This window comes from Dipodomys merriami, unplaced genomic scaffold (genome assembly GCF_024711535.1).
Source record: "Dipodomys merriami isolate MVZ:Mamm:240054 unplaced genomic scaffold, mDipMer1.0.p SCAF_9, whole genome shotgun sequence".
In the NCBI taxonomy this organism is placed as follows: domain Eukaryota; kingdom Metazoa; phylum Chordata; class Mammalia; order Rodentia; family Heteromyidae; genus Dipodomys; species Dipodomys merriami.
Genome location: NW_027206512.1, coordinates 8005998 through 8024482, shown reverse-complemented (window position 1 = coordinate 8024482; position 18485 = coordinate 8005998). Strand labels below are relative to the sequence as shown.

Below are 18485 nucleotides of genomic sequence, written 5' to 3'. Positions count from 1 at the left end.
TTTTTTTTTTCTTGAACTCTGGGCCTATGCACTTGTTCCTGGGCTCTTCAGCTCAAGGCTAGCACTCTACCTACCACTTGAGCCACAGAGCCACTTCCAGCTTTTGCTGTTTATGTGGTGCTCAGGAATCGAACCCAGGGCCTTATGCATTCAAGGCAAGCGCTCTACCACTGAGCCACCTTCCCAGCCCCTCTCCATGAATTCTTAAGCACACAAATAAGAACTCCACTATTTAAACAAGTTTAACTGATTATGCATCTCCTAAAAAGCAATGTTGCAGAACAATAGGACAAATTTAGTAGGAAGATAAAGGAAGCTATTGTCTCACTGGATGGTACAGTGAAAGTATTCTGCTGACTCCTCATACCTCAGCTAACCACCTTTTCAGGTAGTAGTTAAACCCTGATATTTAGTACTACAATGGATGATACCCAATTCTTTTAATGTAAGCCTATACTTTCACTACATGGACAGAATAGTAAATAAGTTATTATAAATACTATCTTACTATTTATAATCAAAAACTTTAAAACATCATATTTAATCAAACCATTTAAGAAATTAATGTGTGTGTTTTTCAAGATAATGTTCACCAGATTGGAAGAAAATAAAGAAAATCCCTACATTTCAAAAGTATCTAAAATATCACATCAAGCATAGTATTATATTACTTAGTTCTCTAAGAACTAAGAAAAATAAATAAGAAATAATGAAGAAAAATTACTGAAATAAGACTAGGATTAATGATACTAAGATAAGGTTTAGATTAATAAAATAGAGTTCAAATTTTGTATTTTATTTAAATGACACATGGGGCCAGGAGGTGGCTCAGTGGTAAAGTGCTTGCCTTGCATGCATGACGCTCTGGGTTTGATTCCTCAGCACCACATACGCAGAAAAAGTTGGAAGTGGCACTGTGGCACAAATGGCAGGGTACTAGCCTTAAGCTGAAGAGCTGAGGGACAGCGCCCAGGCCCCGAGTTCAAGCCCCATGACCGACAAAAAATAAATAAAAAATAAAAGACACATATGGTTTATTTGAAGTTTTTTCACAAAAATATACTCAAGGTTTTGATATTTCAGGCTGAGAAATAAAACTTTTTATAAAGTCTTTTGATCCTAGAGTGAAAGATCCTTATGTTTTAATCTTTGCAGGTCTTTTAACATTTTAAATAATGGTGCTTATACTACACTACACAGAGTAAAACATATATAATCTAATATAAATGACTCCAAAATTAAACAAGAGATTTTCTCTTCTATCTAAAAGGTCTGAAGTATGCTCTTGGTTTTCTCTGTGTGTGGCCTCCAAACAGAAATGAGCTAGCACTGTTTTATTTCAGTTTTGCTTCATTTCTTCTCAAACAATCTCTCTCTGATAATCTACAAGTTCTATTTTTTCCTTTTCTTTTGGCAGGAAAGAAAAAAGTTAAGACATTTTTAATTCCATATGCACAATCATAAAAGTAGAATGTACATCATTTATCCTTATCATTTGCACAGATTTATTTTTCATTATTACTGTTGCATAACTGGGAAATAATATATCCAAAAATAATTGTGTGACTTAGCATTTAAATGTCAAAGATTTAAATGGATGTGGTTCAACTAGTATTACAGATATTTTTGAAAAGCTACAACTGCCACAGCTACAGGTCAGGATTTCATGTTGACATTTTTAAAACTAAAATGGAGAGATAAATTTTATTTACATCTCAGTCTAAGGTATTTGGGAATCAAAAAACACTTCCAATGAAAGAGATGTATTTATAAGACAGAGGTGTTGAAAAATTCAATCAGCAACACTTCATTTAAAAAAATAAGGTATCATTTATTATTTAGCGGGATGGCCTATTATTTAAAGGATGGACATAGTTTTTAATAACAATCTATGTGTCAAAAGCTACTAGTGAGAATATTATCCTATATTTAAAACTGTTCATTTAAGACACAGGGTAATCCAATCCTGAGGGCACTAAAGGTAGAATAGAATCAGACATCTATTCATGCTCACAAAGTGGTATCTCTTTACTTACAAATTATAAGGAACTTAAAAACAATTTTTCTGTAATTTTCCCTGGAAATAAAATGTGCTTTGACTTAAGTTTTCCATTTATAAATAGGTATAAAATGTTGTTTAGCTGTGGGGCCCCAGGTGACTCATGCCTATACTTTTAGCTACTCAGGAGGCTGAGATTTGAGGATCTCAGCAGAAAGCCAGCCTGGTAAGGGAAGATTGTGAAACTCTTATCTCCAATCACGAGAAAAAACTGGAAGTGAAGGTGTGGCTCAAAGTGGTACAGTGCTGGGTGGCCTTGAACAAAAGAGTTCTGGGCCACCACCCAGGAACTGAGTACAAGCCCCATAAACAATTCAAAAAATATGTTTAAGTTGATTATTGAAGATAAGAAAAACATTATACATACTAATAACAAGAAAATGATAAATATGTGTTGAAAAACATTATACATACTAATAACAAGAAAATGATAAATATGTGTTATGTTCTTCAACTCTGGTGGATGTGTCATTACCCATCCCTCCTCACTGTAAACAAAGAATCCCTTGCCATATTCCTAAGTAGGAAAAGATTCTGTCCTCAATGAGATAGCACACTGAGTCATGAGCAGGAGAATATGTGATGTAATTCTATGCTTCTAGTTATGTATGACCTTAACGATGCAGAAGTAGCACAAGTGACTTATCTCATATGAGGAGCAGTTGCTGTTCAGCAACTCTAAGGGAAATGGCTGAATATCTATGAAATCCTAAACCGAAGCTGCAGTGGGTCTGGTTTTGAGTCAGGCACTCATATCATACCTCATTTCGGAAAGTTCACAGTCTACAAAGGACTTGTGATTAGTATTTTGTCATTTCAAAGTGAAGGAGCCATTGTGGTAGCAGCATCAAGGGGCATATTGTAGCAGTGGGTTTGCAGTCATTCCAACCACAACCTCTGGGGCACAGTGTTTGCTAATATGAAGTACTCAGCAGAAAAAGAGAAAAAAACAAAATGTCAGAGATGATACAGGGGATGGCAGGGGCACTTGCCCCTGAGCAAATGCCATAAGAACCATTAAGCCTATTCTCTAAGAGGGAAACCTTCTTCCTTCAGGCTTTCATTTTATGTGATGCAAAGATAAGACTGATTCATTGCTGCCTAGCTAGTGTGCAGAGGTGCATGGGGCATGGGGAGATGTCATTTAGCAATATACAAGGATAACTCAAAACATTCTGCAAAGCTTAAAAGTATAATCACCTGTCCATTTCTCACTCATCAAGCCTTCCCCTTTCCAGGCAATTATTAAGAGTAGAATGAATGTGTCTACAAGTGAGGAGAAAGGTGAATTAGAATACAAGAGACAGGAGGAAATAGCAGGCAAACTGTCAAAGCAAATTTAAACAAATTTAAAGAAGAGCCAATTTGTGACAATGGAAAATTTATACAACACACACATACAAATTAACTTCTTCAGGGGTAGTATTTATTAAAAATCATCAAATGTATACTTATTTGACAATATAAGACCTTCCCTACCTTCAAACTCTATTATTTTCTCCAGCCCAAGATCAACTATTCTTTCAATATGGTCAGATTAGTTGCAATGCCCCTGCAAGCCATCATTCATGTACTTATAGTCCAGGTAGGTCAATTTAGAAAGCAGGACTCAAAAACACTGTGAGACTTAATGTCAGTCCATCAAAGGCTATATTTATGATTGATCAAAATGTCTTAGTAACTATTTACAAAGGTACTGAATTGAATGATGGTTCACACTTGACCCAAGGCTTCTCAGTTGTCCTGCATGGTCTCAGGTGACAGGGATTTTCTTTGGTAATGGAATGAATGGTAATATCTATAATCCATAAATGTCTATCAGTATATCTATACATGTCTGTCAGATTCATATAAAGTTGATGAATCTGGTTGACAGAGATATGCAGTGCATTTGTCAGCAAACCCTCTGTTAGTTCAGCTAGGGTGACAGGTATGTAATCATTTCAACATTTAAGTATTGACAGATCATAATGGGCTCCTTGAACTGGGTGCTATAAACATTCTGTGCTTCTGTCTTGAGATATTTAATTTAATCCACATGCTTCAGATAATATAGTCATAAAAATCATAAAAAGATAACCCTTACTATTGGCATACATCCAGATCAGCTTTTGAGTTTTCTTTTGTAGCAGAAACATTAGATTAGCATAATGTGAAAAGAAGAGTCACACCCTTTCTTTTCTTTCTTTTTCCCTTCCTTCCCTCCTTCCTTCCTTCCTTCCTTCCTTCCTTCCTTCCTTCCTTCCTTCCTTCCTTCCTTCCTTTCTTCCTTCCTTCCTTTCTTTTGTTGTTGGGGCTTGAACTCTGGGCCTGGGCACTATCCCTGAGTTCTTCAGCTCAAGGTTAGTGTTCTACCATTTGAGCCAGAGGGCCACTTCTGGCTTTTTCTGTTTATATGGTGCTGAGGAATTGAACCCAGGGCCTCATCCATGAGAGGCGAGCCCTCTACCACTGACTCACCTTCCCAGACCTCTTTTTTCACTTACTATTTACTTTTATCCTAGGATGGGAATGAGTAAGTACCTACTAATATACATATGTGTGTATTCACACACATACATTAAAAAAAAATTTGTCCCAGTCCTGGGGCTTAAACTCAGGACTTGGGTGCTGTCCCTGAGACTTCTTATTCAAGTTTAGCACTTGAACAACAGATCCATTTCCAACTTTTTGGTGGTTAATTGCAGAAAAGGATCTCCTGCCCAGAAAAGGACTTTCCTGCCCAGGCTGAGTTCAAATTGTGATCCTCAGATCTTAGCCTACTGAGTAGCTAGGATTACAGGAAGGAGCCACTGGTGAATGGCAAAATAATAAATTCTATAAGGCAGGAGTCAGAGAATAATTCTTAGTGGCTTTAATCAAACAAAAAATCACAGTACTAAAATAGTGCTTATCAACAATATTTTTAAAATGTATGTACTTCTGTACCTGAAATAACTTTCATTTCTAGTTCAAATTGTTAAATTCTATTAAATCCTAAAATCTCAAATGCAAATTATTAAATTAAGACATTTTCAAAAGTAAAGAAAATGTCAGAATCTCTGATCTCAAAATGTATTTCAGAATGGGATAGAAATATAGACATGTAAAATAAACTATGTAAGAATTTGATTAAGAGTCACAAACAAATTTCTATTTTAGAGATACCATCAATTTGTGCAATAAAGTATTACAATTAACTAAAAGTATACAATTAACTGAACACATTATCATTTTCAAATTTAGATAGCATTTTATTGTTTTTGAGCTACATTTATACTTAAAATTACGACATTAAATGTTGGCTCCATAATTTTTATATTTGCTTTGTATTATTGCTTGTGTAACTGCTTTTCTGCTCAATAAGAACTTATGCTGTCAAAAAAGTATCCTTCATCATATTGTGTTCTACTTGCTTCTCTCAAATTTGTTAAATATACCAGCTGTTAAATCCTTTTTAACTGTGATATTATTGGTTAAATTTCAAAGTCATACTATAAAACACCAACATAAGAACTGCTAGATTATGAACAGGATGTAATAAATAACAGCAACATATTTTTCAGCATTTTTGAGATCTAGTAGCAGATAGAGATGTTTGAAATAATACATAAAATACAAAAAGAAAATAATTATGTTGCAAAGTATAATTATAATTAGACAAAATTGAAATATTCCTTAAACTCTATTAAGAGTGAAAAATTCTTGGGTATCAGGGTCATGAATATTATTAAAGCAGTATAAATCTTAAATAGGAGAACAGAGGTAATTAACTTTTAAAATAGATTTGATATATTGATCTAAAAGAACTCTGATAAGTTTGCCTTTCTTTAGGAAAAGAAAAAAGAAAAGTTGTTAGGTATATATTTATAAACAGCATACCTAAAGTTAGTTTTTGGAGAAATATGAGTAGAAATGATCCCACTTTAATGGAAAAAGGTAAAATGAATAAAACATGAATTTTTAAGTCACAACAAACACAAATTCAGTCAACAAATTCAGTCAAAATGGTATTAATTTCAGATAGTGCTAGCTTCTAGCTCTGCAATGTATTAATTTCAAAAGGAGTTAGAAAATAAGGATAGCAGGTTCTGAATAACAAGAGTTAGTAAGATTAAAAAGTAATCCTTTTTTTTGTTGTTGTTGGTCATGGGGTCTGAACTCTGGGCCTGGGTGCTGTGCCTCAGCTCTTCAGTTCAAGGCTAGCACTCTACCATTTGAGCCACACAGCGCCACTTCTGGCTTTTTCTGTTTATGTGGTGCTGAGGAATTGAACCTAGGGCCTCATGCATGCAAGGCAAGCACTCTACCACTGAGCCACCTTCCCAGCCCCAACAAAGTCCATTTTTTTAATGTTTTATTTTCCTTTTGATGGTATTGGGGTTTGAACGCACAGCCTTATCACTTGCTAGGCAGTTAGTTGCTTTACCACTTGAGCCACACCTTCAGTTCTAAAAGTCCAATTTTTATGGTGTTCACTAGATAATAAAAGAGTTATACATACATTAACAAAAAATTTCTTTGTGATTTCCCATCAATGCTGAAAAACCAAACAGCTATGAATGGCTAAAGAAAGGCTTTGGTATAATCCTACAAATGTAAAAGCACATATTTCATTAATTATTTTGATTAGACATTAAATATTTCTAATGCTCTAAAGTGATGGCATTTAAGTTATGGGAAAAACTCAAATCAGTGAAAGGTTTTTGGTTTTCTGATTCCTATTTTAAAAGGAGGAAATCAAGTAGACAAACAGTAGGTTCACTGGAAGTCTAGAATCTCCAAGTGATACTTACTGGAGCCACAATGTTGTAGTGGATGCAGAATCCTGGTTCAGAAGGAAAATACTCATCAGATACAAATCTTATCCTGATTTGATTTCCTTTAGAAATTTGTTTCCCTGGCACAGCGCCAGAACCACACCAGCGCCCTAACACAGTTCCATCGCTGGGTTCTTCAACTTCTACAAAATCATACCTATAAGAAGATACAGGGAAAAGAGAACAAATCATGATCTCTTATTTTGGCAGATCAAATTCCAAATCTTCAGATTCAGTGAACACTCAGACCATAGCAGCTATTAATCTAACATTTTACTGGATGGAGATAATTCAATATTCAGAAGAAGAAACAATAAAAAGAAGATCATAATTGAATAAATTCTGAGTCTTATTTTTGATGTTCTCCAGTTTTGTTATTAAAAAATTCCAAATTTACTAAATAGCCATCTTAGAACTAAAATATTTTGTATGAAGTAACTCTATCTGACATTCAATTCATGAGTTATTCAATGCTTTTTCCATATGGAGGTAACAGTCTTTCTACAGTCTTAATTGCTTTTAGCACTGACCATTGCTTTCTGAAAGTAATTTATCATAGCTATGGTCTTGGCTTCCTTTTCTCAGCTGAGAGGAGAACTATATTGGAGCCATCTCTTTACAAATCCTCCACCTCCACTTTGTTTAGTACTCCTTCTGCAGTCTTCATGTGGATTCTCAGCTCACTGACATCTTTCACATATATGTATGTGTGTGTACATGACCCACCTTTCTTAGACTACTAAATTCTTGAAAAAAGGAGTTGACCATAATGAATGCCTGTTGTTTTTTTTTTTGGGGGGGGGGTCTGGTCGTGGTGCCTGAACTCTGGGCCTGGGCACTGTCCCTCAGCTCTTCAGCTCAAGACTAGCGCTCTACCACTTGAGCCACAGCGCCACTTCCGGCTTTTTTCTTTTTGCTTATGTGGTGCTGAGGAATCGAACCCAGGGCCTCATGCATGCAAGGCAAGTGTTCTATCACTGAGCCACCTTCCCAGCCCATGAATGTCTGTTTTAAACATGCTAAATTTGCTTGGGAAGATTTAGATCTGAGGAAGTTGCAGCAGTATTGTCTCACAAGATAATATTTCAAAAATATGTAGAAACATTTTCAGTGAGGTGAAGGACTGACCACTAGAAGGGAACTATTGAAATGGAGTAAGCAATGTCTGAGAACACTTAACATTGGAAAGTTTTGGACATAAATATTTGTCTCATGACCCCCATGTCTGTCAAATATTCCACTGGACATTTAGTGTAGGTGAAATTTCTGCTCTTGATTTTCCATGTTCAGAATTAGACATTATCACATGTATAAACATAATTATGTTTTATACTATTTTAGTTTGAACTAAATTCTCCAGAAATAGACACTCAACAATCCAACAAAGTAAGCCAAATTTTATACCTTGTTTAGCACATTGCTATAGTTGCCCTATGCTCCAGAAAAATAAATCCTAAAAAGAAACTTTTGATATACTATTTACATAAGTAATAATAAGTATACATACATCTATACCTATGGCTATCGCACTCACAATAAGTCTGCTTAAAAGATGCAAACATATTACCAACTTCTTTTATTTTACTCTAATTACTAATGTACATTTACAACATTATAATAGAAATTAATATTATGTCAGCGTTTTATTTTCAGTAATGGGGATCAAACTCAGGGCTTTGTGAGGAGCTGAGCAAGTACTCCACTTGTGAGCTAAACCCCAGCCTTTATTTTAACTTTCTATCATATGTGGGCCTTTCATTTAATTCTTGAGCAACTACACATATAACTAGAAGATTGGAAAATAGCTAAACCCCAGCCTTTATTTTAACTTTCTATCATATGTGGGCCTTTCATTTAATTCTTGAGCAACTACACATATAACTAGAAGATTGGAAAATAGCTAAACCCCAGCCTTTATTTTAACTTTCTCTCATATGTGGGCCTTTCATTTAATTCTTGAGCAACTACACATATAACTAGAAGATTGGAAAATAGCTTCTTTAAATTGTACTTTAGAATACTAAATAGGATACTGCAAAAATTTTGTTAAAAAAATAAGTCCGATGTGGTTGGAAAACTGATTTTTGTTGTTGCTGTTGTTTTTTCAAGTCCCAAGGCTTGAATGCAGGGCATGGGCACTGTCGCTGAACTTCTTTTGCTAAAGGCTAGCACTCTACCACTTGAGCTATAGCTCTAGGTCTGGCTTATTTTGTAGTTTACTGGAGTTAAGAGTCTCACGGAGTTTCCTGCCTAGGCTGGCCTGAACTGTAATCCTCAGATCTCAGCCTCCTGAGTAGCTAAGACAAAAAATAAAATTTTATGTTGTATTGATATTCAAGAAGAAAAACTTGTTGAAATAAGGCAAAATGTAAGACAAAATGTAACTAAGTATCTTTATAAGTTTTCTTCCTAAGAAATTATTCATAAGTCAATTACAGCATGCAGCTCAACCTATTTTCCCTCATCTATGAATTGAGGTTATTGACCTCAATCTCACAGAGGTAAATTAAAGTGGAACAGTACATATACTATCCTTAAACATTCTAGATATAGACTTTCCACTCTCTAAACTGTTCCCCATTTCTAGTCTGTACCTTTTCATACCCAGATACTATTTAAGATAAACTGAAGGCTTTGAAATCAATAAAAGAAGAAAAGTCTAAAACACAAAGAAAAATTGAGTCATAGATTAGGACTGCATAAACCAGACGTACTTATTTCAGAACATGGGTGTGTGTGTGTGTGTGTGTGTGTGTGTGTGTGTGTGTGTGTGTGTGTGTGTGTGTGTGTGTGTGTGTGTGTAGAGAACTGGAAGTGGGAGGTAAACAGTTCAAATATAAATCATTCAAATGTCAGCAATTATCATTTTCATCGAATGGTAATTTTCACAAGCTTATCTACATGGTAAACAAAGCTTCTCTTCAGAGATTCTCAGTTGGTTCTGTGCTTGGGAGGTAAAACAACATCGGACAGATTTTCTCTATTCATTTCATAATTGTTTATGAGCAATGACTCATAAACTCATATACTGATGTGCTGGAGCCTAAGGAAACAAAGATGAAACTATAGCTTCTTTGGGATCAAGGTCCATAAAGCACATCAGCATGAACTCTACCAAGAGAGAACTCTGACAAACTGGAAAAATAAGAGTCATTTTACATCGGGAGATTAGGATCACTTTACTGACTATTTGACGTCTGGGCTGTCAGTGAGTATTGACTGACCAGGGGTGAAAAGGCAGGGACATGGAAATGCATTCTAGCAAGAAGTACAATACACAAGAGGTAATTTTAGAATGAAGAGGCCAGGCATGGTCAATCATGAATAGAGGATGAGAAACAAAGAAGGGGATGCAAAATCAAGCAGGAAAAGGAGACAGAGGTGGGGGAGCCTTGCTATTGCAGACTAAGCTGTTAGAACCTTATTTTTTTTTATTTTTAGGCCAATGTTGTAAACAGGGTTGAACACAGCTTTAAATTTTGTCAATACATTAAAAGAAAAAACCCTGAATCTTGTGCAAAAAAATTGTATTTCTCAGTTTATGTTTGAAGAACTGGCAATACTGAACAATCCTGAGTCTTACCACCTTTACAATGACTCTATAAATGCTCATCTCCAGAGCTGATGTGAGTCCCAGGACAGGAAAGGTTCTTGTTTAATTTAGTGTTTTCTGCAGCACTTGCATGCCCAGCTCACAGTAAACAACCAAACGTGAGCAGTGATAAAAAAGAACACTTGTTTTCACAGCTACTGAAGTTAGAGTTAAGTAAAAAAGACTACATGAACTATATCCTTTTTGGGTTGAGAATTCACTACTTACTTGCTAACTTTTTTCTTTAACACCTAGATCTCTTCACTTATTTATTTATATTATTTGCCCTATAATCATTAGCATGGGACAACTCTGTAGCATAGGAAGCAAGCCCTTGGAGGTTTTAAAGAAGGCAGTAACAAAATCAAATACTTAAGGCATCCTAGGAAATATTTCACGTGTGAGTCATGAGGCAAGATGCTTTAACAAAGACACACAGGGAGCAGTCAATAAAAGGAGGAGCATTCCAGATGTAAGGGAAGAGGGAAAGTTGGGGGGTGGGTTTCCTATCAGAGCAGATATGACCTATAGCAACAAATGCTATAGGAAGATTAGAAAAGAGACAAACAAGCACCCCCAGCAGATCTGGCAATTATAAGGTCATTTGCAATTAACAGGTTGGGAAGAAAGAATACTTGTGTCTAAATGTTTCTTGAGATCATTATCAAAATAGCTATCATAAGTGAAATATAGAAAGCATCTCCAGAAAAAAGAACATCACGTTCTACAAATCTAAAATGAATAACTTATATTATTACTGGAGTTTACATAATTTTCTGTTCATAGATGCTTATCTGATTTGTGACTTATTTAAATAAAAAATGTTTTTGCTGGGTGTCAGTCACTCATACCTATAATTCTAGTTATTCAGGATGCTTGAAGTCAGCATGGGCAGGAAAGTCCATGAAATTCTTATCTCCAACCAACTACCAAAAAGCCAGAAGTGGAATTGTAGCTCAAGTGGTAGAGTGCTAGCCATGAGCAAAAAGCTCAGGGATAGTGCCCAAGCCCTGAGTTTGAGCCCCAGAACTGTAACATACACACACAAAAATATATTTTAAATGGTTTTAATCTTTTTTTTTAATTGTGAAAATACAGAGGAGGTACAATTACATGGACAAGATAACAAGTACATTTCTTATCAAGCATTGTTGCCTTCTCTTTGTTTTTCCTTCCTATCCCTTTCCATACTCCCCCCATCTCTCCCCACCTGATCCTCCCCCCTTAAATGGATTTTAAATTCAGAAACATCTCAAGTAAAACTCTTAAAAGGTTATTAATTGGTCCCGGCACTGGTGGCTCATGCCTGTGTCTAGTTACTCAGCAAGCTGAGATCTGAGGATCATGATTCAATGCCAGCCCAGGAAGCAAAGTCTATCAGACACTTATTTCCAGTTAGTCGTCCCAAAAGCCAGAAGTAGAGCTGTGAAAAAAGTGGTAGAATTATAGCTTTAAGCAAAAGGAGTTCAAGGACAGCACCCAGGCCCTGATTTCAAGCCTCAGGACACAAAAACAAACAAACATATAAGTTAGGTTGGGAACTACAGACACACAGATACATAGTAGCTTGTTTAGCACACATGTGAGGGCCCGAGTTCAATGTCCGACATTAAAAAACAAACAAACAAACAAACAAAAATCATTGTCCACTCCTATTTATTTCAAGAAGACCTTTGCCACTGAATTTGGTACCATTTTAAAACAATCATATTATTTTCAATGTTTATAGCTAAATAACTCATGATTATTTCTTACATGTTCATGTAAGCCTGAAGCATACATTGATCATGTTGATTTAATAATCTATATGGTATTGTATTCCATGATGGTTAAATGAACCCACCATCTACAAAGAGTACTAATCCTCTTTGTTTAAAGAACAGTAAAACTTTTAAAAATGCTTCTCATGATTCATAATAAATTAACCAAAGTTATTTTTCAAGAGCTATTATATAATAATACAACTCTAAAAATTATCCATCTATTTTATATTGACTTTTATTGTTATATCTAAAAACTGTTACAATACCTACAGTATGTATAACTATTAATAAAACAATTATTTCTTAAGGCTTAAATATCCTGTTATTAAGAACTACAAATCTGGGCTGGGAATGTGGCTTAGTGTTATCGTGCTTGCCTAGCTTCCTATAGGAAGCCCTGGGTTCCATTCTCAGTACCACATAAACATAAAAAGCCAGAAAAGGTATAATGACTCTAGTAGTAGAGTGCTAGCCTTGAGCACAAGAAGCTCAGGGACAGTGCCCAGGCCCTGAGTTCAAGCCCTAGGACTGGCCAAAAAAAAAAAAAAGGAAAATAAAAGCGGGGGTGGGGGTGGGGGTCGGGGAGAGAAAGAAAGAACTGCAAATCATCCCTGGGAAAGGATTTAATTACAAAAATAACTTTAAAAAATTGCATTGAAGATGATGTGAAACAGATCAGGTCTGAGGACATGCTCTGAACTTGCTCTGGCTTCCATTCCAGTATCACAAAAATAAGATTTGTATTTAAATTTGTACTTAAAATATAAATATGATCAGGTAAAATAGATCAAACGAAGATCTACCTTGTTTGAGCCCCATGCCTACCTGTTGATATTTTGTTCTAAAAATTACAAAAAGAAAAAAAAATACCAAGACTATCTGATTCAATATTTTTTCCATCTCATTGAGGTTGTAGAATGAAGATGGAAAAAGAACAATGCATTAAATCCTATGATCTGCTCTAATACTTTGAATAAAATGCCATTTACAGAATAAGATTCATAGAAAAGTTGGTATTCATCATAGAAGATGGTTGGCTGATATACTTTAATATAGCTCAAAGTGTCAAGAAGAAAATAGAGAAAGGAATGAAAAACCTTTAATGTAGACCATAACTAATAAAGGGGAAATGATTCAAAGAAGCAACATTGAAACATAAATCACATTCTCTCTTAAATTCAGAAATCAAATCTATATATACCTGGGTGACTGTCCTGGAGACATGGTAATGGTTATATGTAATGTAGCCTCAGGTATTACTTTTCAAGGTGCACAATTGTTCACATCAGTATTTAAAGGATTTACTAAGCCTATTTTATGAGCCAATCAGACATCTCTTTCTCACGGTAACATGATACAGCACACAGAGGGCTAAGTGGTTTATAATGATCACTCCTATTCTCTAACCTACCCCTGGGGACCCATGGAGGATTTATGTTCTTTTATGTTGAACAAACAAGTCTGGTGTTGTAGACAAAATTTTTCATTCTCATGTGGGAATTTAAAAATTGAGGATGTGAGGGCTGTTCTCTTACTCCTTGAAGTTCTAAGGAATATACCAAAGATATAAATTCAAAAAAAATAAAAAATAAATTCATTGGTAAACATAATTGTCAGACATCTAGCTTCCTTCAACAAAATAAACCAGCCCTTCAAAGCAGGCTGTTTCTAGTTGATACGAAGTAAAATCCTGTCAATTAAATCTGGGCCATGAATTATCAAGCCTGACAGTGGTGTGAAATCCTGCCAACAAGTGGATGTGGATTACAGAGAGGCCTGGCTCTGCAAGTGTCAACTGAGCTCCTTGAGAAAGGTAAAAAAATTAGTAAGGGGACAATTTTTCTACTTCAGACAATTATTCTATTTCAGTTAAGCGAAGTGCAACTCCCTAACAGAAATAGAAGATTTTATACTCCTATTTGGAAATCAAAATTATTGTCTGTGCTTTAATTTATACTGAAAATAATTTTTAGCATAATAATCACAAGGTCTATGTGGCAGGCACTTTTTAGGTGCTTTTATTTTCATTCATTCATTCATTTGTTCATTCATTTTTGAGTGTGCTTGAACTCAGGGAGAGTTGTCCCTGAGATTTTGGTTCAAGGCTTGTGCTTTATAACTTGAGCCACACTTCCACTTCTGGGTTTTTCGGAGTTAATTGAAGGTAAGAGTCTAATGGACTTTCCTGGCTTCAAACTGCTGTCCTCTGATCTCACCATCCTGATTTGCAATCTAGGATTGCAAATGTGAGCCACCTGTGCTTTTACTATAATAACTAATTTAATTCTTACAGCAAACAAAGGTTGACATAGTTATTATTGTCATCATTTGGTTACAAAAGAGAAAAAAAAAGGTATTCTAAGTTTACACAACTTAATACAAACCCGAATTTTCAACTTCAAGGGTAAAACTCCAGAGCCCACGCTCCAAGTGCTAAGCCATGCTACTTCTACTTAAAATTTTCCCATATAAATACATTTGCTTTATTCTGAGGAGTAATTGCCAATAATTACACATTGTGGCTCTGTTCAAATTAACCAAATGGTTATATTGAAGGGCTTAAAATAATACTAGGCTACTACAAATGAAACTGACCACTAAATTTGCTAATTTGGACATCCAAATTTTGATTTTTTGTATGTATTTTATAATATTAACTCATTCTAAATTCAAGAAGAATTTTAAACCTAACTTGGAAGTAAATGAATCTATTTTGTTTCTTGAGACTAACAAGACATACATACTGAAACAATTCTGAAAATATGAGAGTTCTAGCTATTAAAAAATTGGTTAAGATGTCCCATTGCTGGTGGCTGATGCCTGCAATCTAAGCTATTCAGGTAGCTAAGATCTAAGGATCATCATTTAAAGCCAGCCAAGGCAAGAAAGTCCATGAGGCTCTTATCTCCAATTAGCCAACACAAAGCGGGTAGAGGAGCTATGGCTCAATAGTAGAGTGCTAGTTTTGAGCCAATAAATAAAAAAATAGCTCAGGGATAACATCCAGGCTCTGAATTCAAGTCCCAGGACTAGAACATAGAACAAAAACAAAAAAGAAAAACAAATAAAAAGGAAATGAAGAAATGAAAATAATCAGTGGGAAATTAATTAAATTAGTTTTATCTAATTAGTAAGTAATAAGCAACCATGCATTCAACGTTCAAACTTGTTGTATAAAAGAAAACAAGACAAAAGAGATAAGTAATGAAAAAAATTTATAAGCTATAACCAAAAATAAAATTCTGAATTCTGTCTATATTATCTATCTGTCTGTCTATGTATCTATCTATGTATCTATGTATCTATGTATCTATGTATCTATGTATCTATCTATCTATCTATCTATCTATCTGTCATTCATAGGCAGAGAAAGAGTAAAAAAAAATTTAAACTTAGCAAGAAGACAGAAAATAGATGAAAATCCATTTAATATTTAAGAGTGTATTTCATACAACTATATATAAACAATTATAAGAATTGAAAATAGCACCCATCCTCCTAACTGCATATAAAAAAAAGCTAGCCTAAATTTTGTACCGAAAATCTTTGAAATATAAATATTTAACATTAAAATAGAAATATCTACCATTAAAAATTTCACTCATAAAAAGGGAAGTGTACACAGATCCTGATGGCATAGTATGCATGAAAAGCTTCTTCTAAGACAAAGCGGCATGGGGCAACAAGTCCTGAAGAAGGTTGTCACTATTGTTTCCAATAAAGCCAATAAAGCCTCCTCAGTTAAGTCACTGGCCTATACCTCTAACTTTTATTTCATGCCTCTCTAGGCAGAGTGGGAAAATTTAGAGTTACAGGGAAACATATTCAGGTACAGTGAGAGCTGGTCTTTTTCAGGAGATAGGAATACATGTGCTCTCATCCCTGCTAGGGCTCATGTTTGGTGACATTGTAGGAGACTTTTGCTTGAGGTTGTCTGCTCAAATAGAGCAGAACATTCACTTTGGTTCAGCATTTCAAAAACCAAAGCTCTCTTTAACAAAGGAGCCACAAAAATAGGTCCTCAACCCAGGTGGGTCATCTGACCTCCAGGTTTACATTGATGCCTTTTGGTCCCAGGAGAACTTTCTGATAAATTGAATTCTAGTAAATCAAATAGCCACTAAAATTAAAAAATGGAATCAATTATGTCTACAATTAAGGCCCAGTAGCAAGATGGCATGGGAAAATCAAATGGCTTCTGATATGATTCCTGATTGGGGTCAAAGACTGTACCTTTACTAGCTGGCTAGAAAATAGAAGGGTGTAAGGGGGTGTTGACTAAAATTCTTAATGTCCCTTATTTTTGTTACAAGGAAAATCGCTTTAGTTGGTTTTTGTGGGACTAATTCATAGGGAAACTAATTCATAAATTAAGAGACTGCACTGTCCAAATGTCCTTATCATACTAATTGTTAAATACAGCTGAGATAGAGGGTAAAATAATGTTAAAAGAATAGAAAGTAAGAAGGGGGGAGGTAATTGTGAGAAAAGCTGTCTTTTTTATCAAAGTGGGTTGCTTAAAAGCTCCTACTTTGGCTTGGTGACCTGGCTCTTGTCGATTATTCTGCTAAAATAGTATGAGCAAGTAAAGAAGAGAGGAAATGATTTTGGATAAGAAAGGATTTATTCTTGATAGATTGCTCAAAAAGATTGCCTGTGTACTGTTAATCTTAGCTCTAAGTCTTTTAGAGGTTACTTTAAGAAATACATCCAACTCTCTTCAAACTAGCCAATCCAGAGCAGATTCTGAAGCTCTGGCAATGCTCAGCCAATTTGAGGAGAAGGGCGGGGCCTGCCTGCTCTGAGAGTTTGGTTGCCAGGTTTTTGGCTGGTGGCACACCCTTCTACAGAAGTGAACTTTGCCTTGCCAAATGTCTTTTGATAAAAAATAAAAGGAAGGTGCAAACGTTCCAAATGTAATTAATGCATTTACAGACTAATACTAATACGTATGATTTTTGTTCATAAATAAGAATATAAAAATGAACCTGAAAAATACTAAAAAGAGAAAAAACTATGATCATATTAATAAATGCTAAAATAACTTGGTCTAATCAACTATTAATAAACAGTAGGAAACATGAAAATTATGAAGAAAAAAGCTTTAACAGAAATGGACGATCCAAATGATCCCTGGCTTGGTGATTTGATTCTTTTTCCTTTTTTGAGAGTAGATTGTAGTGGAATAAGCAACAAGCTAGAAGAGGATGGTTATAATTCAGAGGAGGATAACACAGCTTGAAGTTCAGGCTGAGAGATGGGGCTTATAATGTTGAACTTATTGTAAACATTAAGGCAGATTTGACAAGAGGTAGTATAAGCTCTGACACAAAAAGAGAAATCAAAACTGACTCTAAAACTTTAGCTTTAAAAATGATCTGAAACTAAGAAGAGAATTTGATAAAGTTATTGAATATAGGATTGATATACAAAATCATTAGTTTTTCTTTGTAACAGAAAAAAAACCTAGAAATTACCAAGGGAATAATGTCACAGTAGGAGCTAAAATTTTCATACCTATAAATTTAACTAATAATGTATAATTACATACTGTAAGAGGGCACATACAATTGTGCTGAATGACAAAAATGTCATGACCCCCTTTTAATCAAACTCCCAACAAAGGGCTAAAAGGTGTGGCTTAATTGGCAGTGTTCTCTAAGCAAACACCAAAGCCCAGAGTTTAAACCCCAATATCATCATCACCAAAACCAACCAACCAGTCAAAGAAAGAATACCCAAGAAGGCTTCTAAAATATTTGTTTAGAAGAGTACACATCTTAATAGAACAAATATTATATGGGACTTGTGAAAAACCAAATACTTCATAAACATCAACCTATCTAGCTATTCTTATTATGTCCATTTTGGAGTACAAGGAATTTATACAACAAGGTAAAAGTTATACAGGCAAGAGTAAGAAAGCTGGGGTAATTGGGACAAGATTTTCACTAGCCATACAATGGTCTCATATCTAAAATATACCTGGAACTTAAAAAATTAAATCCCCCAACAACAAATCCTCAAAGAAACTACTGCCCAATAAATAAGTGGGCTAAAGACTTAAAGAGAAACTTTTCTGAAGAGGAAATAAGAATGGCCAAAAGACAAGTGAAGAAATGCTTGACTTCTTTAGCCATAAAAGAAATGCAAATCAAAACAACATTGAGATTCCACCTCACCTCAGTTAGAATGACTATAATCAAGAACTCTAAAAACAACAGATGTTGGAGGGGATGTGGACAGAAGAGAACCTTACTGCATTGTTGGTG

At 35.0% G+C, this 18485-nt stretch overlaps 1 protein-coding gene across 5 annotated transcripts in view; it reads right to left on the bottom strand.

Annotated features, from left to right (window-relative positions):
- Positions 1-18485, bottom strand: part of Pdgfc (platelet derived growth factor C) — a 222799-nt gene that overhangs the window by 45760 nt on the left and 158554 nt on the right. For all 5 annotated transcript variants that reach the window (XM_070012373.1, XM_070012374.1, XM_070012377.1 and 2 more), the window contains exon 3: positions 6835-7015. In XM_070012373.1, the coding sequence (XP_069868474.1) occupies positions 6835-7015 (181 nt within the window). The remainder of the gene's footprint in view (positions 1-6834; positions 7016-18485) is intronic.